General features: G+C 42.5%; 1 protein-coding gene across 11 annotated transcripts in view; it reads right to left on the reverse strand.

The window, feature by feature from the left end:
• Nucleotides 1–6,189: 6,189 nt before the first annotated feature.
• RC3H1 (ring finger and CCCH-type domains 1) overlaps nt 6,190–24,819 on the reverse strand; it is a 62,768-nt gene continuing 44,138 nt past the window's right edge. For 3 of the 11 annotated variants that reach the window (XM_077182056.1, XM_054638601.2, XM_054638600.2), the window contains exons 12-20: nt 23,850–24,226; nt 22,718–22,849; nt 21,981–22,151; nt 19,010–19,220; nt 17,042–17,132; nt 16,789–16,924; nt 14,729–14,899; nt 14,064–14,179; nt 6,190–13,100 (exon numbers count right to left, since the gene is read on the reverse strand). In XM_077182056.1, coding sequence (XP_077038171.1) covers nt 12,947–13,100; nt 14,064–14,179; nt 14,729–14,899; nt 16,789–16,924; nt 17,042–17,132; nt 19,010–19,220; nt 21,981–22,151; nt 22,718–22,849; nt 23,850–24,226 — 1,559 coding nt within the window. In that variant the 3' untranslated portion in view covers nt 6,190–12,946. The remainder of the gene's footprint in view (nt 13,101–14,063; nt 14,180–14,728; nt 14,900–16,788; nt 16,925–17,041; nt 17,133–19,009; nt 19,221–21,980; nt 22,152–22,717; nt 22,850–23,849; nt 24,227–24,819) is intronic. The other 8 variants (XM_077182061.1, XM_077182060.1, XM_077182058.1 and 5 more) reach the window with 8 other exon arrangements.

The following is a 24,819-nucleotide window of genomic DNA, read 5'->3' on the forward strand; positions in this document are numbered from 1 at the left end:
GGAACCTTAAATATCATCTGGTTGCACGCCCTGCCATAAGAAGGGACATCTTCACTATCCCAGGTTGTTCCAAGCTCTGTCTGACCTGGCTTTAGACACCTCTAGGGATGGGGCAGCCACAGCTTCTCTGGGCACCCTGTGCCAGGGCCTCCCCACCCTCACGGGGAACAATTTCCTCCTAAATCCCATCACCCATCAGCTCTGGCAGCAAGGCCTCATGAGCCATCCCAGGGCCTGCAAGCTGTGGTTCTAAGATGCCCTTTGCATGACTGCTTTGTTCATGTACCCCATGGGAGGAAGCTGAAGCACCACAGCCCCAACAGTTTGGGAAACAACTATTGGGAGGGCCTGGCAGCCTGCCCAGGTCTTGCCTGCTACAAGGCACTTTTAAAATTGTGTGTCTAAGTTAGGTAAGTCTCTGCCTGCCTCCACATACTCACTGCCATGGCTACCAAGCATTGCTTTCTGAGAAACTAAATTAGAAGTCACCTGCATTTAGCACTGGTGACCTCCATGTCTGTGATCTTCCAGTGCTGGTGGGCCAGCACCTGCTGGAGGAAAATGGGAGCAGGCTCAAAGGCTGATCTGGGATGAAGGAGACCTCTGGGTTCTTCCACAACCCCCTGCCTGGGCTCTTGGCCAATGACTTCATCTGTTCCTCTGCAAAAGCAGAAACTACCTCATCTGGCACCAAGACTGTCTGGAGCCCAAGGCTGTGTGATAGCACAGCAAAACAAGAGGGACTCACTCAGGCCATGGCCACAGCTCTTACTGGTAATGACACAGAGATCATCTTGCGAAAGGTTTAGGACAGATGCAACACCACAAATGGGAAAAAAAACTAAAAAGGGAGGGAAGTTAACCAAATAAAAACAAAAAACAACACCCAGGCCAAGAGAAAGGAAAAAATATTAAGACAATTGAAAATACTCCAGGAAGTGCTGTTCTTCTGAACCTTTCAATCCCACAGGAAAAGTCAGCCAGCAAGTCAGACCCACTCCAGGGTTCTGCAATCCTGGGGCCAGGACCAGAGCCCTCCACTGCCTGCAGCAGCCCTCCCTCACCCACACTTGGTCCTGCAGCTCCAGCAGTACTGACACACTTTGTGGCCAGTGCCACCATGGAAAGGAACCTCACCATGGTCTCTGCCCTGTCACTCCACTCACCTCCAGGGAAAGACATGTCCTGATCCTGTCTGTACAAGGACAAACACCTGCCTCTGTCAAGCCAGAAGCAGCTCGTGGTGTTTGCCAGCACACAAAGTGCTGCTAATTTAATCTCATATTTAAAGGCCAAAGCACAAGAGTGGGGAGGGCACTCCCATCCTCACCCTGTCCTCATTAATTGAGAAAGACTCCCTGTTTTTACTCTGCAGTAAAGCCCTGACTCCATCAGTTCTGGGAAGATACAGGACTTTATGCTAACACCTTAAATCTGCTTTACCATCCATTAAGGTTGACCCAGCCTCTGACACACCCAATCTTGTCTCTTACAGGCAAGAGCCTCTGCTGTTTCTTAGACGAGCTCTTTGTCATAGCATTTGGCCAAAACCCACTCCTCCTCCCCCCACAGCTCTTCAATGTTCCCTTTTCCTCTGCAGCACTGACATGCACTCCATGTGTCAACCTGGAAGGATGCCAAAAGTATTCCCACCACAGCACTGCCTGAAAAGGATTACTGGCAAGGGGAATGCAGAAATTAGAAAAGGTTCTTACAAGGGTGAAGCAACAAAAAGTGCAGAAAGCCAAGAAACAAGTTGCTGATTCAGCTCAAACTCAGAAGGCTCTGGGGAAGCATCGAGAAACTCCCCAATTCCTCGGCTGCTGTGCAACATGGCTGGGCTCTCACCAGCACACACCATTTCCATCCCACCCTTCCATAGCTGCAGGACAGGATGAATAACTGGGCTTACAGACCCCCAGCACCCACCCTACTGAACCTACTGGGGCTACTGGTAGTGGTGGGAATGTCCCACAGCAGCCAAGCACTGTGCTACACAGCCTGGCTAATACAAAATAGCTCAAACCAGTTTGAGATTAATTTAGGCTCTTGAGAAACCTTCCCCACTGCATCACACCCCAAAACCTGAGTCCAAAGCAAACGAGCAGTGCTCTTTTGCAGCCAGCAATTACTCAGGGCTTCCTGACTTCATTAACTGCCCTCCACACCACGACTGCTGCAGGCTGGGGATAAGCCAAGCCTGACAATTTAGAATGCCAGCCTTCATGACACCTAGGGTGGGAGGACTCTCTCTAATAGAGCAAAAAGCCACTCTGTTTTTCTTACCTGCCCCTTGTACCTCCAGCCTTCTGCTTTTAGGAGGTAAATGCAAATTTTTGAGAGAACAGTCTTGCTTGAGCCCAAAGCAGTTTCCCCACTGGATTTCTGTGCTCAAACAGAGCTGAGGCAGCAGCAGGGGATGGTGGGAGGGGAGTAGGATGCTAAGGCCAAAGGCTGATGACCAGCTGCCGAAGGTTAAGCAAAGAGTAGGAAAAGAGAGGCAATATTTAGATTGAAAGAGGTTTTAAAGTTCAATCTGACAAGGGAGAGTTCGACCACCTACCCCACACGAGTGCCACATGCCCTCAGTTTTTGCCAAGAGAAAATGAACTGCTTATCCCATGAGAAAAACCTCAACCCTTTCAAGAGTTTGACTAAAAATTATATAAAGCTGTTTGTAGATCTAATTTTGGGATCTTGTAGCTAAGCAAAATGTTTCCTCCAACTGTCCCAAGCCATGTCACTTGTATCCCATTTCCTGAAGAGACACAAGCTTGGAGAAATTGCCCCACTTCACATTCTGCAGTTTCAAACACATCTCATCTTAAACACACTCACCTGGAACAGGCTCCCCAGGGAATGGGCACGGCCCCAAGGCTGCCAGAGCTCCAGGAGCTTTGGGACAACACTTTCAGGCACAGGGTGGGATTGTTGGAGTGCCTGTGCAGGGCCAGGAGTTGGACTCTGTGATCCTGCTGGGTCCCTTCCAGTCCAGGATATTCTGTGATTCTGTGACCTTTCACTTGCACAGCTGGAAAGCTGAGGGTTAACAGCAGCTCCCCCAACTCCTGTCCAGATTCACAAGGCAGAGTAGTGAGCAGGACCAAACACCATACCTGATCCAGGATGCAGCTGCTCCACGAATCCTGCAGCATTGCCCCCTGAATTTCAATTCCCAGAAGCAGGCTCTCACAGTTCCTCCAGTGAGAGGAACATTTTGCCTTAATGGAAAATGCAATTGCAAACTGGTTTGTGTTAAGTAAAAGACTTTACTGTATCAGTATGGGACATAGTTAAATAGGACAGAGATTGTGGAGGTAAGTTGAAGGGTAATGTAAAAAATGTCCTCCATGAGACAGGAAGGACTCACATACACTGCATCCTGTTACCTCAGGTGGCTGCTGGTTTAATTTTTTAAGGTAACTGACATGCCCACAGATCCCAGGGTTTTCAGATGATTAGGGATGCTCCACACCCAGGGAGACACCCAAGCACAGGTTTCTGTTTTACCCAGTACTCAGAGGGAGCTCAAAGCAGTAAAACCAAAAGCAAACAACCATGCACATCCCACAGAGCTCCCAAGGCATTTATTCCAGGGTAGCTGAGTCAATCTATCTTTTGAATGCTGCATGTGAGTGGTCATTTCTGGCTGGTTTAGCTCCAAGCAACGACCCAGCACTTGCACCTGAGCAGAGCTATCCAGGAAGCCCCAAGATGGCCAGTGCGTTAATCCAAACTGTTGGATGCCTTGTTTGCTCTAATATAGGGGCTGTTTTTTTCCCAAAGCTGCTGCTCCCAGACCCAAAGCAAAGATCAGAGGCTCAAAACCATCAAGCACCAAAGCCTGCCAGCCTGTGGCAAGACAGATGAAGCACAATGCTTTGGTTTTAGTCTCTCCCACATTTTTAGTCCTCAAAGAGTTGGAGTTCACAGTTAGGAAGAAGGAGGTTATAGAAACAACTGAACACATCCCAGCTGGAAAGAAACAGTTCTTAAACATACCTGATTGGTGAGGAGGAACATAAATTGCCTTAATTTTGTTTTGTGCTTTGGGTGTTCACTGCTGAGTTTCATGGATAGGCACGGGGAAAATGACTCTTGCACTCACAGAGCAAGATAGGATCAAGGAATCTCATGAGTTAGCTTTTTCTAGCTAGATTCTTTCTGTCCTGCTATCCATATCCAAAGGAGAAAAAAATTCCAGCAGGTACCTTCCACTTGAGCCTGGTCTCCCCTCTTTTCCACATAAAGAAACTCAGCAAGTTTCCCCCAATCTCTCTCAATGCAGAGCACCCACCACCTCCTTCCAGAGGGATCTGACTCTCCAGTGCTTCAGATCTTCCTTTTAAAAGCCAGCCACTGTTGGAATTCAGCTCTCTTTTTTTCCCTTCTCAAGTGAGTCACGACATGAGGATTCTGAATCCTCAGACTAGTGGGAGAAAGGGTAAGGAAATCATCACCAACTGAAACTTAGTTTTCTGCTGGATTTCCCACTAAATACAATTCCTTTACAGGAACAGAATGCTTTGACTCATCTAGCAAGTAAGTGTAGAATTGTGAGGGGGCCTAATAATGAACAGTGATGGGCTTCAGCCCAGCAAAACACACCTTACCTTGATCCATGGTGCCCAGGCTCAAGAATAATAAACAATAGTAATGAACATTATGCACAAACTCAAGGGGCAGAAGGCTGTGCTTGCCCTGGAGTAGAAGGAACAGTTTTTCAGTGAAGCAGCAGCTTCATCCAGTTTCAGATTTACAGACAATGACTTGTTAAAGACCACAAAAAGGTATGAAAGGAGAAGACTAAAAACCACAAAGCAGACTGTGGAACAAAACTTACTTTCACTTTAAGGCAAGTTCCAAACCAGGCTCAACATTAGGCAAATCCTGCTCACTCCTTGCTCTGAAGGGTCTGGTTTGATTTTAAAATATGTACACTCTGAGCAATTAAAAAAACTTGATTATTTTGAGTATCTTTTCTTGTTCACCTCTGGTGACCAGGTGAAGGAGCCACTTTGTTTACAGGTGAAGTCAGAAGAGAGCAGACCAAACCCAGGAGACATGTGGCTTCTCTGCTATTTGGCATCTCCTATGCTTCATCCTGGCAGAGAACACACACCTTGAGCTGGTGAAAAGCTCACTCAGATGGTCCAACAGTCTTACATCTCACACAAAATTTAGAAGAATGTACTTTCATCCCAGACAGAAAACAAAAGATACTTCAAAGTGTTCTTCATTAATTTATCACTTAATATAAATGCTGACAGAAAAGCAGGTAAGACCTTGTAGACATTTCCATCTATTTACAAACCACATAGTGAATCACTTTTCCACTTTTTATTTTTTGTTCAATCTGCAGCTCAAAGGACCCTCAGACATTCTGTGGGAGTAAGGTGGAGTCATGGAGAAAGAGGGAGAAAAGCAAGGAGAAGAGGGAAGAAGAAATAGCATTTAAACATTTTGTTCCTATGTAACTGCCATTCATGTACAGTAGGTCTCTACTCCCTTGTTCTTTCACACAAAAGTGACACTGTTGGCTCTAAAGGTCTGAGAATTAAATAAAGAAGACCACTACGGACTTTCAGATCTCTGGATCCTCTTGCCTTTTGCCTCCTTAAATGCATTCTGTCCCACTTCAGCGGAGTACCTAGAAAGTTTTCCTTTCAAGTCTAAAAAGTATTGGAGGAGTAAAGGCACAGAGAGTAGAGAACTTTCTTCTACTCCTTTTGTTATCTCAGTTTTCCCAAGAGGTAGCAAAGCATCTAACCTTTCCTGAAGAATACACAGCAATTCCCCATGGACCTCTGAACATCTCCCCCATGACCAGGCCTGTATGTACAAAACTTCATAATTCCTCTGAACTTGCAGAGAATTCAATTTATGGAATTCTCACACATTCTACTTCATCTCTACTCCTATTGTGAATGTTTTGATAGCTACAAACAATAATTATTCACATTATCAACCCAGAGCCAGCCATTCTCATGAAAGATTGAGATTTTTGTTTATGGGAAAGAGAACAGGAAAGGAAGAAAACAGCAGAAGGAGAAGAAAAGCAAGGAAAACCACAAGGAGAGAATGAATGATATTTTGTTGAGCACTGATTCATGAAAACAGCAGATGAAATTTCACACGTCTAGGATCCTATAAAAATTTAAGAAATAGTTCATAACCTGACTCAACAAATTTCATGGTCTCCTTTATTACCTAGGCTATCCTTTATTTTATTTTTTGTTAAATATACCTCTGCAGGGCACAATCACATACAATCAATACGATTGGATAATTACATGAGCTCTATCCCAAGCATATATGCACCAATGTTAAAAAGTTATTTAAAAAACCAAACAAAACAAACAACCCAAAAAAAATAAAATAAACTCCACCCAAAAAGGTGATAATGACTGCAGAATGTCTCGGGGAGACTTGTAAGGAACTAACAAGATCAAAGAAAATTAGACTTACAAAAACCACAAAAAAATCATATATCGAGAAATCCCACAACTGGAAGTAGATGATTTCAAAGAAGTGGGAGCTGTCATACATATCCCACAATTCTTCCTCCCTCCTCTCACACATCTTGCTTCACCTCTTCCTCCCCATAGCAACAAATACAATGAGGGGAAGAGCTTAACACAACGCTACCAGTTAGAGAAAATATGGAAAAATAGCCAAGCTACAGAACAGCTGCTAAGCTGACTTGAAGGAAAGATCCTTTGAGCATGGAAGCTGCTTACACAGCAAGCACAGGCTGAAGGGGGAATGGGAACTCCTTAAGATTAGGGAAACTCTCCAAGTGATTAGTTTTGCCCATGTTGATCAGCTTCACTTAGGAGAGGCTGCAGATGAACCAATTGTGACCTGTGCAGCAGCTCTGATGTGAATGGGATTGCTTCTTCCTCTCAGGTTGCTTCATGCATTTATTAAAGGCTGCTGCCAAATTTCTCTTTAAAAAGTTACAAATAAAGAGGTCAGTGCACACATCCAGTTGTGGGATCCATCTGATATACAATCTGGTTTGGATGCCAAAGACTTGTGAGTACTGTCTGCCACAGAACTATTAATGAAATATTTTCAACATTATGAAGAAGCAAATAATTTCTTGAGCATCAAATACTCCACAATATTTTTTTTTCCTCTTACAGATACATTTACCCCATATGCATTTTACATGTAATTCCATCATGTCTAACGTTTTTTATTTCCAAAGACTGCACCACCTGTTGCTTCTGTCTCTCTCAACACTGTATTTTTCAAATTGGACAATTGTGTTTACCTAAAACATGCAGATCTTCAAAACAGTTCTTTCCTGGCATATGAAAACATCCAACCAGTGTATCCAAGAAAAGCTGCCTTGCTGGATGAAGTTAGGCACCTAAACCCTCCCAACTGCTGAATACCTTGCAATTAGCACTAAAAATCACATACAAACTCCCTGGAATTGCAAAGATTGCCTGGGAAAGATCAGTTAATTACTCACATGACTAAGCTACAGGAATCCAATTTTGATTATTATGGCCACATGTTTTAAGCATCAAATGACTGTGATGCTCCTGATGCAGACAAATCCACATTGCCATGTGCTCTTTATATTGGGAAATTCCAGAAAATGCTGCAGCCTCTTTGCTTGCCACACTTCCCATGGAACAATATTACACTTGTCAATAGGAAATAAAATTATAAAGAAAAGAACTGTTAAGTTTGTTCTCCTTTCTCTACTAACCAAGGCTCTACCTGCATCACAAGAAGTGCTCTGAAGTCTGTGACAACACTAAGCAGTTACATTCTTCTTCCTACAGAAGAACAAAGGCCACATGTTAACTGTAGAAGGACACTGCTGGGACAACATTTCCCCACATCCCTTTCTCATGTTGTATAACTAGAATTAACTTTAGTCTCTGTTATCCCCTGACATTCCAATAGAAAAGAATGCAGTTGGTAACAATTCACTATGGGAATGAAAATTCCCAATGAAGTTTTTGACATTTTAAGAGTCTATTTGAATTGAGAGCAAATCAATTTGTGCTACATAATAATCTGTATAACAACCACCCATCTCTTGGCACCACAGCTGTACACAAAAGGTGGCTCAGAAGAGCTACTTCATTTTTACTCAGAAATTCAGTTTACACTTACTCAAGCAAGGTGGATGTTTTTCCAGTTCATAACTCCATTACCATGTAGGCAACTCAAAAACTCTTGCTCTCTTTTTCCTCCCAGGGAAATTGATTTATTGTGATACAAGAAATTAAGTTGCTGACACACTAACTTCTTTTTTTTGGTTGTTTTTAAATCAGCAACACCAGGAGGCAGGAATGGAAGGCTGTGTTTTGGAAAGTGAATGATGACAAAATTTGAATATGATGGTAACATCATGCCCCAGCAGCATTGCTCTGTGCTCCTTCTATCTATCCTAGGACCAAAACCACTTCTCCATACACACAGAGACAAGCACAAAAACTTGCACACTGTGTATGTTTGGGTCTTTTCTCCCATTTTTGAGCAGAGAAGCTGGCTGGCACTCTCACTGTTGAGCCTCCTGAACACTGGCATGGCATTTCTTCTTTCTCATAAAAGCAGGTCTAAAAGAGCCAGTCCAGGAAAGAAACTTTATATTAGGAGTCTTTCAGATAACTATCCTGTAAGTCTGCTTTGTTATAGTCCAAAATCATAAATGCCAGTGGAAATGAGGGTTTATGCTACTCAGACTTTAAAAGATTTCTCTTTGAACCTAAAAACTTTAGTAAGAAGTCTGTGAGAGTTTGAGTAGCTCAAGGAAGGGAAATGCCAGCAGCTTTCTTGTATTATTAATAAAAGCCTCACTCCTGGCCCTTTCTAGTACAAAATTTGCCCCACCTTACTCAGTCCATGCTGTCAAGAGACAATATCATCACAAGTTTGGTTCTTCCACATCTAATTTAATGCAATGCTAGTGTTTCACAAATCTTCTCGGTCCCAGTGGACTTAAAAGTCAGTCACATTTGTAAGACAGATTTATCTTTTACTGTAACTGAAGAAATTTTCAATCAGTATTAAATTTAGAAACATTTAAAAACAAGGCTTCTTGGATTATAACATTTCTATGTTCCTTCTCCCTCTCTAAAAGAGCCATTCAGTCAGCTGAGAGAGTGCATGAGAGACTGAAAACACATCACAACAGCTCAGATACATCTCAGTACATTGCAAATTGTATGACTAAATGGAATGATTTTCCACAATTCAATGCATGGGCAAGGCTTGACAATCATTAACTTCTGGAAATTGTTATTAGGATAATACAGTCAACTCACAATACCCTACACAAATGTCTGACAATCAAAATGGCTACACCAGGGGAAAAAAAAAGTGTAAAGCACAAGTCTTTGGCTCTCCTTTAAAGAAAAACAGCAGTTTACCATGTTTATACAGATCCCCTGTTTGCCTACCAGTAGGGGCAATATCACATTTGTGCATCACTGAGTAATAACACCATTAGAAAAGGCAACTTCACAGAAGTTATTGGCTAAGCGAATTCATTTGAATGCTCTGTTTTGAGGCAGCAAGCTGTCACTGTTACACAATCAGGGAGGGTGGATGGGCAAGCCACAGGAGAAAAAGACACAAAAAGGGGAGAGACGGCTCAGAAAAGACTACAGAGAGAAGAACTTGAGAAGAACAGGGATAAAAGTGCTGCTAGCTTGAAAGGTGCTCTGATCTACAGAAAAGAAGTCCTACTCTGAAATAGGACAGCATGCAAGAAGGACAGAAGAAAAAGTTTAAACTTCTCCTATTAAGAAAAAAGAACTAGGTCACAGGACAGACAGATGAGATGTCGACAGAAGGAGGGAAATAACACCACAGAATAAACAGACGTCATCTATACACTGACTGAACCACTGACACACTGAAGCTTAACCTACCACTTGAAGCTTCCTATTCTCAAGGTTTATCCATGCTGTCCATCTGGCTGAAACCCACATATCAAGAGTTGTCTGGTGCAGCAGAATATTTAACCTACCTACCAAAGGATGCAGCAGTGCCCTGACACCATGGTAATACTGCTGCTTCTTGCCCAACAGAAGGAACTAAACCACTTGGCAGCCAAGAGCAATTTCACTGAGGTGGCCAGAATTCCTGTACAGCTGGGACAATGATGGGCTACAGGAGTGAGTGCAGAAGACACAGAGTCACTCCAGACATTTTCATGCTTGTAAACATCAATGCTGCCACTACTTACAGAGCTAGTTGTCCCCCAGGTTCTCCCAGTTTTTCCACTAAACCGGAACACTTTAGGTGCAGTTTCCAGAAAAAACTTAAAGAGTATGCACTGCATTTTGCTGTTTTATCTGTTTAATCAACTAAACTTCTGCAAAAAAAGCAGAAAAAGGCTAAGAGGAAGAGGGGATGAAACAAAGTTGAAAATCAATACTGTTAGTAGATTTTAAGTAAACTATTTAACAAGCCAAACGATAATTCTGGGCAAACAGGGCATTCACCTGGACACATTGATCACAACAAGGACGTTACGCACAAAGTACAGCACAGAGAGCTGGATGAAGGAGAAAAAAACCCAGTAAGGTCCCCCTTCTAATCCACAGATTTTGGAAGCATTCATCATATGTAGGCCAGCAATCTTAAACAGTGCTTACTGAAGAATTCCAGGAGAAAATGTGGAGAAAAGAATAATCCCTAACCTGGTGAGGGAACTAGGAAATAAAAGGTAAAGAGGTTTTCACCCCTCTAGATTTTCTTCCTAGTATTACAAATGAATCTGTAGTGTCCAACCTATCATAACCATCTTTGAAAATTAATTTTACATCCACAATTACTACAGTTTAAAAAAGGCACATTCTGGGCTTGTCCTCCTAGATTAGAATATTGCACTAATTATCTTGACTAAGATGAGCTCCCTGTGTTAATAAAGACACAGCAGGAAGGAGCAAACTAATTAAAATTCAGGAGAAGGCTGACCTGAGGGTGGTGCTCTGCACTGAAGGGTGAGAGGGCCCAGGGCCTGTGTCAGGTGACTTGGAAGCAGGCAGCCAGGAAAAGACCTTCATCCTCCTCATGCCCAGAGCTGAGAAGGGAGGAACAGACCTGACAGGCTCCCAGCTGCATCACCCCAGTTCTGCTCAGCTCCAAGGAGAGTGGCTGGAATGCTTGGCTTCAAGTAGGAGATAGAGATGGATAGGGGCAAGGGGAGATGAAGCTGTTTCAGTGCAAAGTTGATTCTTTGCCAAAAGTTAAAAGAGGCATTAGAAAAAAGCAAGCTTCAAACTACTCCAGGCAATTAAGAGGCCAAAGTTCAACTAAGAGTGAAATAAACCCATGTTAAGACACATGGAAAGTGTGGGGGGATGTGCGAAAAAATGCTTTTATTTTCATTCAGTGCTTCTACCTCCCAGACATTTGATCACAACAGCTGCGCTCATGCGAAAAAATTCTTAAAACATACCCAATATATATACAGATATAACTATGTATATATGTATATATATATTTATATATAAATTTTTATTTAAATAAAAAAGAAAGCTCGAATCCCAAGCCAATATGTGTATCAAATCCTTGACCAGCCAGGTCTGTAGGGCATAATCAAATTCAATGTGAAATAGTATATAAACGCGGTGCCTTGACTGGGCAAATTAAATAATTGCTACTCAAAAGAGTCTTCTGTTTGGACTCTCCTACTGGTAGGCAATAGTGAGACTGTATCCCCTCCCACCCCCCTGTTGTTTTATTTAACAGTATGATGAATGCAAAGCTTAGCCCAAGGTTGCTAGAACCTCAGCAGGAGTTAAGGTTAAGGAAAAAAACTAAAACCCAAGAAAATTTATTAACTTTTGCTTTACCCAACCAAAGCAATGCAGTAATTTATTACATAACCAGTGCTTTCCCACTTAGTAGTCTAACCCAGAAAAAAAAATGAGGACAGGCCAAGAAGGTAGAGAGGGAGCAGCACTTGAAAAGTCATTCTCAAGAGGTCTTCATATCCAGGATCTTATCTCAGCATATGCCAAAAAAGTAAAAAAATGTGCAGCAAGAACAAAATCTTTAATTTAAAAAAAAAAATAAAATCAAAAGACACTGTGACTCTGGCTTATGCCCACAAAGCATCTAATTGGAGAAGTATTAGATCTATCAGGCAAAATTTGCTCCTCAATACTTCTGGCAAGATCTGTGCTGCACCTTCAGTGGTTACTTTGGTGCAATTCTTCCCCCACGAAACAGGAACCCAGGGTGGATTCACTGCAGGCCTGACAAACTGCAGGTTGGTACTCAGGTGTCAGATTCTAACGTACACAGACCTTAAATAACCCAGCCTTTAAGAAGGACCACACCTCGGCAAAGATGCTGTCATTTGTAGTTTAAATTCAGCAACTTAAGCAAGAAGCTCAGGTTAAGTTCCTGGCCACAATGGGAGCAATTGTGTTAAGATGAAGTTTGCTGCACATCTTTTGACACTGCAATTCACAGCTACTCTCTAACCCTCATTCCTTGTTTACCCTTAAACCACACAAGGAAGCGGCCAAATTGTTGTAGTAAGGTAAATAAGGAATTATGCACTGGGTATGTAATAATACCAAAATAAAAGAAAACCTACTTCATTAAGATCATACAATTAATCAAACAGAGTATATATATATAATATCTTTTTTTTTTAAGCCCTGGGATTCAAGGCGTCCAAAGTTATTAAAATAAAGTTCATTCACAGAACAAAAACAAATTTAATTTGAATTGCTTGCAGATACTGCTAATTTTCATTTTTTAATTAAAAAATGCGTTAATGTGAACTATGTGCAGGATTTGTTTCTAGTAGTTGTGTTTGTGCACATTGCCTCTGGACCTGCTGCTCTGCTACTACTGCTGCTCCTGGGTTTATCCAATCATCCCTGGAAAAAAACACAAGATGGAAGCTGCCAACACCCCAGCAGAAGGAGCTCCAGGGTGTGCTGGCCTCGCTTCACGGAGCAGATGTGGGTGTCACTCCCCCTCGCTGGGAGTCATGGCCATCTCCTCCTCCCTCGGGGTCCTCTGCCAGGCTGAGAGATGCCATATTGTTTGACAGGAGCCCAATGTTCTCTTGGGTCAAAGCTGATCCATTTGGAACATCACTGCTGAAGGGAAGTTGAAGAGAAAGGGGAAGTGGGCCAAAAGAAGCAATTACTGAGATTTTCCCTACATTTTTAACTAAGAGGACTTCAGTGTACATATTCTAGAATATTTAAGTTACCTCATGATAATTTGTATTCCCCCCCCCCCCCCTTTAAAAATATAAACAGTTATTTTGATTTCATTACTTTCATAGCACCATATGGAAAAATTAGTTCCTTCTCTGGCGGTGTCAATCTGATGGTGCAATACAAAATTCTAGAACTGGTCATAAAAAGAAGGCACAGACTTCATCAGCAATATGAAAATGCTCATTCTGAATAAATATTAATATTCCAAACTGCTCACGTGAAGTTATGTAAGCATACAAGATTCTCTGTTCATTGCTGGCCTGAATACATATAGATGCTTGTGGCTGTTTGAAAATACTTGCTGTAGAGACCTCCAGCATTCCTAAAAAGATCTTCTTCCAACTATTAAATGTGAAGTGAAATCAATTCCAGCCCCTACACAGATAAAAGTCCACTACTGACAGCTGAAAGTGAATGTAGCTTCAAAGTCTGTGCCTTCCTAGACAACATCTACATCACAAACTTTAGCAGGATGGAATACCTTTCACATTTGGAAGATTTTTTTTATTTGAAACCAAGACAGCAGATAAGGATTTCTTTTGTGGTGGCTGTGTAACTCCTGCTTCTCCCTACTAATCATCCAATACTGACCAGATGGATTTCTCTCTGCAAGTCTTCTGTTCCGTTAATTTATTTAGTCTTATTCCACTCACCTACTCTACAGCTAGAGAGGTCCTTAATTCATACCTGCACTATAAAAACTTGATTTTTAGTCTCTTTGTCTAGTAGGTGCTTCCTCATCATAGCTGATGTGAGGCAAGGGTATTTATTCAAGAGGAGAGTGGCCCTGAAGAAGTGGCTCCTGTTACACAAAGACAGGTTGAAGGCCCATGTTACCTGAATGTCAGTGTAAGGTCCTCAGCTGGAACCTTATTTTGTGGTTCTAATTGTCCATTTTCTGTCTGTTTAGTGGTGCCCAGCTTGTTTTTCATATCCAGTGAAGACTGGCTCTCCTTTAAAGAAAGGACAGATGAAAAATTCTTTAAGAGTGTGTTGAAAGAACTGGAGATTTCATTCCTTAGGGACGATGAAGAAGGCCTGTGAACTGCAGTCACACAGTTTAACCCACAAAAGCCATGAGACAAAAACAGACTTTTAGATATGCTCATCCTCTCAGGACACAGTATTTCCCAAAAGGAAGGGATGATCCTTGTAACAACAAGCAAAGGCCACAGACTGTAACAGCACACAGACTTCTGAACGCTAGCCTGTACCTGCAGACTATGTTAAAGCAGTTTATAGAGCTCATGGCACAGGGACCTTGGAGACAATTTGGTTTCCATCAAAGTCAACACCACGCTTATTTCAAATGGTGACAAATTAACAACATTTAAAGAGGCTACATTAAACTTCTTCATGAAGAAGACTCCAGAAACTCCTCAGGAGGTTTTGAAGAATAGAAGTGAGGAGGAAGATGGATGACTCCAGCTGTGTAGGGAGCCTTTCTGCCAGGGTGAACGGCTCTGCACTGCATCTCTGCCTCCCAGACCCCCAGCACTCACCATGCTCAGCTCACGGGTTCTCTTCCCAATTTCCCTTTCCACCTGGTGTAGCTCCAAGCTCAGCTGTTCACTTGAGATCATCCCAGGCCACTTGGGAGGTGGGGGTGGGGGCTGTGGTTGGCCTGCCAGGGTAGTCGCCTCTCTCTGCAACAGCAGCCTGTTACTAACAGCCTAAATGCATAAAGCCAAGCACATACACAACTGAGCACACAACACACCAAGCACAGAGAGCTCTAAGGCCATAATTCCAGAGTATTGCTCATTTACAAAACCAAGGCCACACTTCACAATGTCCCAATTGAAATCACTTCCAATGCAAGTTTCAACATGTTTCTGTAGAGATGGACAAGTATTTTAATTTTTAAACAAGCAGTGTTAAATACCTTTTGCTGTCATAAATTTGCATGCGTTTTCTTCATGTGTCACACCCTTCTCAAAACTAAGCCCAAGAACAAAAACATTACTCTCTTCTGAGCTCTATGTTCAACAATAGAGAACTGCAGATAAGCAAGTCTGCTGCTTTATTTACAGCAGTAGAATTTATCTAATTCTACAGCAGAGCTAGAATTATTCAGAATTATTCTTACATCATCTTGAGAGATGTAGCTGTCAATATGTAGGTTTCTACTGACCCACATTAGGAAACAGGAATAGAGAGAGGCAAGTGACTATGGTCATTCATGTCAGCCATTCTAAAACTCTGCTAACACTTGTGAATCAGTTCTGCAAGTGTGGGCTCTGCATTTAAATACATCATCTTGTACTCCACACAACCCAGCATTTGGCTGTTCTTTAAGTAGAAATGCTCATAAAATGCCAAAGCAAAATGATCTAGCTCTTCATGCTCTGGCTGAATTGATTACTGCAACCTTGTAATAGGCAAAACAGTGAAGACTCCTTGATTTCCAGTATCTACATGCAGCTTTAGATGTAAGAGATAAACTGAAAGCTGTTCTTAATCAAAATAACTAATTCTGCAAAATTCATATTATGCCAAAATCAAGGCTCAACATTCAACTCTGTAGGATTTAACACTGACTCAATCACAACAATGATCAGCAGGAGAAGGCCACTTACAGGTTTTGCAACTTTCCAGTACTCTTGTATTATGGCATATGCAGACATGCAAGATTGAAAACATTTTCTCCTCTCATTCCCAAACAAGAGCACAAGAACACAAGCTATGTTTCAAGTAACTAACAAATGCATATTACTGCAACTACTGCTGTGACTTAATTGTGAGCTCTTAAACTAATCTGCAATCACCCTCCTCTGTAACATGTTCTTAATTAACCATAGCTTCAGCAGAAGCTGCTATCCACTACTTACAGCATTTTCTTCTGGGAAAATGTTAACACAAATAGTTGCTGAGGTACCTAGAACAGTTTTCTGGTAAATACTTACTGATTTTTCCTAAAAGGAAAAAAGTAACTAAGGCTTTCTAAAACTATTCCTTCATTATAGCTTAACATTACTCCTAACTCACAAAATTGAAATATTTCAGCTCATTAATTCTTTTACAAACACATACTCATCTTTCCTTATGCTACAACTACATTTCTTCTAAGCAAAGAGCCATAAAGTATTAAGCCTTAATTTTTCAAGCTAAATATATTACATATTTACTTTCTTGACTCTTGTGGTTTGTGCTATTTAGGAAGAAACAGGTACAAACACAAAGCCAAACACAAAACAGATGAAGCTCATGGCTTTCTGTACATAAAATCAGACATTTCCAGCAGCAGTAAAGTCAAGAAGAACAGGCTCTTACGCCCCAAGTTTGCCTCTGAGTAGAGCTGAACACAGAGGGAGTGAAAAAGAGAGTGACAGCAAACAAGACTGAGCACAGACTTCAGATTCAAATATAGTGTAGATGTGCAAGTGGAGTGCAGGGAAGTTTCTGCTGCTGAGCAGAAAGGCTGGAACTTGCACCACAGCCCTGATGCCTGGCATCACAGGAGCTACTGAGTATCACTACAAAGGTCAGCCCTTGAAAGGCTTTACCAGCCTCATCTCCCTCCATCCCACCCCCCAGCACTGCTCCAAATGCTGGTACCAACCTCCAGCCCCCTCATTTGGGTCTGCTGGCTGATCTGATGGTCAACTTGCTGCAGCTCCATGCGCAGCTGCTGCTCCCGTTCAGCTGAGGGCAACTGCTTCCCATGAGCAGCCACATCTGACATGGACAGCCTCTCCCTTTGGGATTGGAAAACAAGGAGATTTCAAAACAAGAAATCTTTACTCCACTGGCACAGAAAAAAATAGATAAAAGAAATTTTAAAAAAAGGCAAAGAAAAAATACAGCAATCCTACCTGTCATTGAAACGTCCCTGAGAAGGTATATTTTGATGAGGAGAATATGGAGAGCCTCCCCAGCCACCATGAGTTTCATAAGGACTGTAGTCTACCAGAGAACAGAAGAAAACCACATTGCATTACTACAAAATCACCCTTTCAGTCATTCAGCCAACACAGAACTAGACAGAGAAGAAGAAGAAGAAAGCCCAGTGCTAAGAATTGTATAACCTAACAGCCTGCAAATGACTCAGAATGGGAGTTTTTCAGTACCACACTTACTTGGACATGTCTGGTATATCTTTTCAGGCACTTTTCATAAAGCAGCAGTACTGTTTGGAACATCCTGGTTTCCAACTGAGTTTCAGACTCGAACACCTTAATGGGTCAGCATATTAGACAGCCCTCTAATTATGAGAAGTTGAACATTTCTTCTGATTAAATGAACACAGAAATACTCTTTGTGACTGGTCTCACATGCCTGATACACGACTCTTCCTGTATGACTAACAGTCTGTGACAGCCTTCCAGAGTCTGAGATTGTGAAGGACTTCAGATACTCAGGCAGGTGAGTGTTGTCATCTTATTGCAAAGCTTCCATACCTTCTTGGTGATTTCTCACATGCAGCTCCTCACAGCACTGACTCCTTCTTCTTCTCAGCACAGCCAACAAACTCCAACTCCCTTCTCACCAGCTAACCCACTCTTTTGTAGCACTCATTCTTATTGGACAGCTGTGGCCTGTTAAGGGCAGGCCTGTTCCTAATCTTTGGTAATTAGTACAGCTCCAACTCCTCAGGGGTGAGACTACCTTCTGCATTATCTTTATTTTCTCACATTCTATCCCTCCACAGATGAGCAAACACAGAAAAAAACTTACAGACACAATGATTGTAGTTATTTTTACTACTGAAGTTCCTAAAAGACTCAGGAGTTCATTGATAATTCTGACATAGCTCAGTAACTACAGTTTAAAGATTAAGTTTTCACCTGTAATAAAGTCTAAAAAATTACTGCCTGAAAGAGCTAGAAGCAAGTTTGGGGAAATATAAAAATTCAATATTTTCTTAAGGTTATGTAGTGCACCTCAAGAAAGAGACAATCTTTTGGAGTAAGACAGAAGGCCATATTATGAATAGAAAATAGATGTGTTGGAAATGAACTACTTCTGCTTTTTTACTTTGCCTAACAGCACACGAGACAATGGCTGCATTAAGTTTTAGGAGCAGCTACCCATAGAGCAGGAGAGCAGCAGTACAATACTCCACCAATGGTTCTGCACAGTGTATTTGGCAAAGTGCTAGGCTTCTGGATTCTGCTGCTACAGATTTAAAATAAGCTTTCTATCAGAGGGACTGGCAGAACAAAGTAACTTCTTCCAAACAGCAACAACACATCACTAACAAATACACTGTGTATGCACAAACATGTCATAGAATCATTGAATATCCCAAGTTGGAAGGGACTTACAAGGACCACGGAGTCCAAACTCCTGGCCCTCCACAAGCACCCCAAGAATCCCACCCTCTACCCAAAAGTACTGTCCATACACTTCTGGAGCTCTGGCAGTCCTGGGACTGTGACCATTCCCTGTTCAGTGTCCCACCACCCTCTGAGGGAAAAATCTTTCCCTGATATCCAACTTAACCGTTCCCTGACACAGCTCCAGTCCTATCACTGGTCACTACAGAGAAATCAGGGCCTGTCCTCCTGCACCCCCTCGGGAGGAGGCTGTAGACTGCTATGGGGTCTGCCCCCAGTCTCCTCTTGTCCAAACCAAGTGATCTCAGAAAGCTGTGGCAACCTTGTTCTGAATTCAGTCTTAGTATATAACCCTACCTGCAGTTACTTTAAGTGGCATTAACACACACCACAGCTGTACTTCTAAGACAAGACACAAGCTTACAGGGCTTGTCTTCCAGGCAAGTAAAGAAAATAGCAACAAACAGAAAAACAGTCCAGAAAATCCAAGAGCATAGATGATACCTGAAATGATGGATTTGGTGGCAGCTCCCTGAACTGCCATGGCCTGCATGGGCCCAGAGTTCTGGTACATGGCTTTGGAAGTACGGGAGATGGCCCCAAATCTTGACACAGTTGGTCGGTCTCCAAAGGGAATGAGGTCATCGTCCCCCGCCTCGGCCGCTCGCCGCTGCATGTCCAGGCGCTGCTCACGCATGGCTTTACTGTCCACATTCTGCACAACACATGGAAAAGGCACTCCAAAACTCATTCCAAAACCAACAGGACACATTCCTCCCACAACAATTTGCTAAGTGCAGTTAGTTTCTCTTGTATTCTCTATTCCCTTCACTTTTCAACTAGTTTTTGTAGTCAGAGGGGACATCTCCTTCATGGCCTACCTTAAGATGATCATTACAACACAGTGAAAAAGCTGAAAAATTGTGATCAAATCCAGAAGTAGAGAGCAGCAGCAAATGGAAACTGAGACAGAGAAAGTCTAATGGGAAGAGAAGGGGGGGGAAACCTCCCCCTCATATAAACTCAAAGAAGAGACAAGTGGGCATCTCTGAGGAATACACATTCCTTCTAGAATCAAAAAGAAATTCCTCTGAAGCCCAGTGCTAAGAATTGTATAACCTAACAGCCTGCAAATGACTCAGAATGGGAGTTTTTCAGTACCTTCAGTACCACACTTACTTGGACATGTCTGGTACATCTTTCCAGGCACTTGTCATAAAGCAGCAGTACTGTTTGGAACATCCTGTTTTCTAACTGAGTTTCAGACTCAAACACCTTAATGGGTCAGCATATGAGGAGACAAAGTGCTCACTCTGTCCTCCAAGAGCTGAGTTAAATAGGAAAGCTATCTGTTGGCTACCACAAAATATAAAATGGTAAGAATTGCCAAAATCAAGTTAAGACTTGGCTGAAGAAATAAAATTGTGCACAGTAGAACAAAAAGAGCAAGGTACGTGGGACCACTACACCAATAAAATTGTCTAAAGGCTACAACCTTTGGTATAGTCCAATAATAACATAAAACTCTGCAAGCTTTCAGTGGGGATAATGATTGATAGAAACAGTTAACATATCTGAGCCAGGAATAAAGGGGTGAAAATGGCAGTAACAACTAAGTTGGAAGCTAAACTCAAGAAAACAACTAAGTTGGAAACTTAAACATTAGGGAAAATCTAATTTGGAATTCTGGAAAAAAATACATTTTAATTTCGAGGCCATAGGATGCTAGTACCAATTTTAATATCCTTCTATTTACCCAGTAAAGCTGCATGTATCTGCAGAATATTCAGCATTATGCACTCAGATGATCCTACTCCTGTCCTTCAAAAAAAGGAATCTCTTATGAATGATTTAAAAAAAAATCACTGAAGAATTAATTCAGTAAAGGTCTCTTGATTTATTTTTTTTCTGAGAGGAGGCAAAAACTGAAAAGCAGCAGAGATGCCATTTTGCTCATCTGAAAATTAGCTCTGGGGCAGAAGAATACTTTGTTTAGCCTTGAAAAAGGAGGTTACTTCTCCAGAACCTTATTATTCCTTGTAATTGAGCTGCAGGTTTTTTACAGAGTTTTCTAGCAGCAGGATGAAAGCCAAGAGCTGTTTATCACTCCTGGATGCTGCCACTTAGACAGCAATAAGCTGATTCCAAGTAATCTCAGTACTTCCCCAGGTCAAACGTGGCAGTGTGCTAACTCCAGCAACCACACTGTGTAGGACTGAGAGCAAGAGGACAGGTAAAAAGGCCAAAGCTGCAGATGAAATGCAATGTTTTGCCCTGCTTTTTTCAGTAGAAAGCCTCTTTTTTGGGTCCATTTCCAACAGCAGCTTGAAGATTTTATGAGGAAAGCAATTAGCAGACAGAAAAAAAGACAAATTTAATTCCAATGGGGCAGAGGGGGAAAGGGGAGCCTTTTTGAGGAGAAACTGAACCAAAAAAATCCTGATTCAATTAAGTGGTTGCAACAGGTGAGCATCTGTCCACAGAAGAAGGAATTCTGATTAGAAACCTCTTAACTGGCCAAAGATAGGTCACCATGACTCCAGCAACACAAAAATAAGTCAATAGATCACTTTTGCAGATGGGGGATGAAGGAGAACAGATGAATCTCTGTAAAATAGTTCCTCAGGCTAAACAGACTTTTCTCTTGAAGAGCTTGAATGACTTTTTATGTGCATGGGCTACCAGCCTACTCCTCATGTTGAGTGATGTGTGATGTTAGGAAGAAACTGAATAGTGGTGGTATGTAGGACTCCTCTTTATATTCTTCTCCATTCATGACTCCCAATACTAACACCCAAGCAGCCCCTTCATTTTGCAACACTGACCTAGCAAAAATGGAGCAGCACAAAGTAAGATCACAGCCCACCTCCCAAAGTTCAGTGAAGGACTGAATAAGTGCAGCAGAGATGTAGAAATTGCCTTCAAGAAGAAACACCCTAGTCAAAGTTTTGACTGTGCTTTTCTCAAAAACTGCATGCAAGTTTTGGATACTCTTATGGCCAAAAATCACAGTCCTTCAGGTAAAAACTAGTAACACCCTTGAGAGCAACAACAGCCACCTAAAGGGAATTAATTGCCTAAAGTTAAGCTACAGCATCTTTCTCTAACAGAAAGAAGAAGTACAGGCAGCAACAGGTGGACATGCTTAATTAAGAAGCTGCCAGGACAGAATAATTTTTGCATTTCAAGTAAATGCAAAGAATAATCCTTGAACAATATCCTTGCTATCTATGGCTTCAGAGCAGAGAGGCTATCCTGCAACTATATGCAGAATTTTGTACCAGCTACACAAGGGTAGCACTGCTCATAACTTTGAAAACGAAGTGTTTCACACACCAGCAAATGCTTTCTGTGACTGCAATGCACTTCTGAGCTTAAATAAAAGCACTGCCATCATTGTGGAAAGCAAATGAAAGTCCTTCCCTACCCACAGAAACATTCACTCTTTTTGTGTTTTCCCCTTATCCCTGCATACCGCCATCTCCACACTCCTCGCTGCCACAACATCTTTGGGTTTTGCATCTTTGGTTCCAATGTAGGAGCCGATGGTGTCACAGGACCACGGAGAGTACTGGCTGTAGTCATTTCCTTTGTATTTCCCAGCTACCTTCAGGTCTTCATCCAAGTACTGTACAAAAACAAAAATCTGGTTCTGTAAGTGAAGGGAAGAAGCAGTTTCACAGCCATACCTGTTCACTTCAACAGTAGTGAACTTGACAAACATGACTAGGATTATTTTTTATCAGAAACATCACCCTCTGGAATTGGGCAAGAGAACACACGAAGTGCGTGACATTCTGAGCCCTTGGCTACACTCCCAGTGCTGACTGTTCACTTGGCCAGTTTGAAGGTGATATTTTGACACCGGTTAAAAAACCAAATCTCTATCAAGCTGTTACTTCATTCTAAATATGTCAGGAGTAAAGTCTAGTAACTGTGAAGAGCCATTACTTCAATTAGTAATGGCCCTAAATTAATTTTCTTGGCTGCACCGAAAGCGGAGAGCTCAGGACCAGTGACAGATCAACAGCCAGCTGAAATACTGGAGACTGTACTACAAGGGCTTCCCAGCTAGGCACAAAATCCACTTTCCCCAACACTTGCCAGGGCTGTATTGTTCTGATTTTCTTGTTGTCTACACCTACCAGCATGTAAACACCCAAGTGTTTTCTAAACATGCCAGTATCTTGTGTTTTGTCAAGATACGCTTACCTCCTCTGAGTGAAAAGGATGAGGCAAGGTTGGTGATGGTGCAAAAGGAGGTGGAGAAATCACCTTCCTCTCTTCCAGCTGGGCCATGATCTCTTTCCTTCGTCGGTGAAGTTCATCCAGGCTGGGATGAGGCTGAAATGAAGACAGGGAAATGTTTCAGAGCTCCTGAAGCATTAAAGTACAACATGAATAATTTTCTAAGAGTTGTTTACAACAAAATAAGGAAGCTATGTACTACAAGGAGAGGGAAATACAGGGGATTGACAGAATCATTGAGGTAACAAGTAATGATCACTTTGTTAAAGTCTACCTGTTAACTTTCAGGACAGGACACATACAGGACATACATGTTCCTACACTGACCAGTGTTAGTTCAAGACACCCCACAAACAAGCAAGGTGTTACAACTTGGCAAAGTTCCCACTGGCACATGTTCAGCATGGCAAGTTCCCATTACAGTCAATTGACAGAACTCCACAGGTCACTAGTCACATTTATTATTCACTTTGCAATAGAATTAAACATAAACATGGCACACTCAAACTGATAAATCTCTAAGTTAGGTTAAAAACACTTCCTGTACCCAGAAGAGGATTCAGAGCCTTTAATCTGAATGACTTAAGTCCAGCTATTCTACAGAACTCAATTCCAGCTGGTGAGTTATCAAAACAAATTCATAAACTTAGAACAGGAAGACCCTCCAGTTAGCTATCTAACTAGAAAAAGCTCAGAAGAGCAGAATTTTGAATTCTTTTATCAAGGCAGGTTTGTTTAATGTTTATTATTGAGGTACAGAGTTGGTCAGTCACAGATGGGCAGTACAAGAATGCATGTGTGACCATTTCCACACACTGTGTTTCCTCTGCACTTGAGTTGCCCTCTCCAGCCTAATCTTTGCTGAAGAAGTCAGAGACGTATGAGATTTCCAAAGTGAATTACAATGCTTTTCTACTTTGAGCACTAAAGCAGCCTACTTTTACATGTTAACATCATTTCAACTGGAGAGTTGACCAGTAACTAAATTACCTTCCAGTACTTCCTAAAAGGCCTTAGTACAAAAACATTCAATTCCCCAAGCAGTTCAGAGTTTCTCTCCCAAAACAACCACAAAACCACAGCGCAGAGCCCGTACCCTGTGGCAGGAAGGTCTGATCTGGCCGAGATGCGGAGCCACGGGGCAGTAAGGCTCCGTTTGCTGGTATCTGTCCCTGGCCTCGGGCACGTAGAGGGGCACGGCCGCCTGCGGGATGTCGATGGGCACGGGGCTGCCGCGCACCACGTCCTCGCGCTGGTAGGGCTGCACGGGCGGGTAGACACGGCGGCCGTCGTAGTGCGGCGGGTACATGGGCTGGGCCAGGGCCGGGTAGCCCTGCGGCTGCGGGTACTGCGGGCTCACCACGCGCTCCGGCAGGTACGGCCCGTAGTGCTCCAGGTACGGAGCGCCCGCCTCGGCGGCTGACGGAGGAGGTCGGACAAAGCGAGACATGGACTGAGTGGGATAGTACACTCCTGAAGCAAGGCAAGGGGGGGAAACACAAGATACAGAAAGTGATTAGCACAATTGTTCACAAAAATTGATGGCAGAAAACCCTGAAGAAGCACAAGTTGATCCAAAGCTCGAGTGACATTGTGTAATTACCTAAAATACCAGCACAGTGTCCATGTTACAGTAGCTGATGAAGAGCTGGTGAGACTGAGCCCACCACAGTGAATAGAAATACATCACCAGAATGTCTGCAGACTGCTACAAATGCTTTCAGCTAGGTAAAACCTAAAAAGTAAACTGCAGATTGGTCTGTACATCTTCATCCATGCAACTAAATTCAATTTATCTCATGGAATCACGGATTGACCAGGTTGGAAGAGACCTTCAAGATCATCGAGTCCAACCCATGCCCTAAACACCTTAACTAAACCATGGCATCAAGTGCCATATCCAGTCTTTTTTTGAACATGTCCAGGGATGGTGACTCCACCACCTCCCCAGGCAGACCATTCCAATATTTTATGACTCTTTCTGTGAAGAACTTCTTCCTAATACCCAACCTATATTTCCCTTGACGCGGCTTGAGACCGTGTCCTCTGGTTCTGTCAGTGCTGCC

This window comes from Agelaius phoeniceus, chromosome 8, assembly GCF_051311805.1.
Source record: "Agelaius phoeniceus isolate bAgePho1 chromosome 8, bAgePho1.hap1, whole genome shotgun sequence".
Lineage (NCBI taxonomy): Eukaryota > Metazoa > Chordata > Aves > Passeriformes > Icteridae > Agelaius > Agelaius phoeniceus.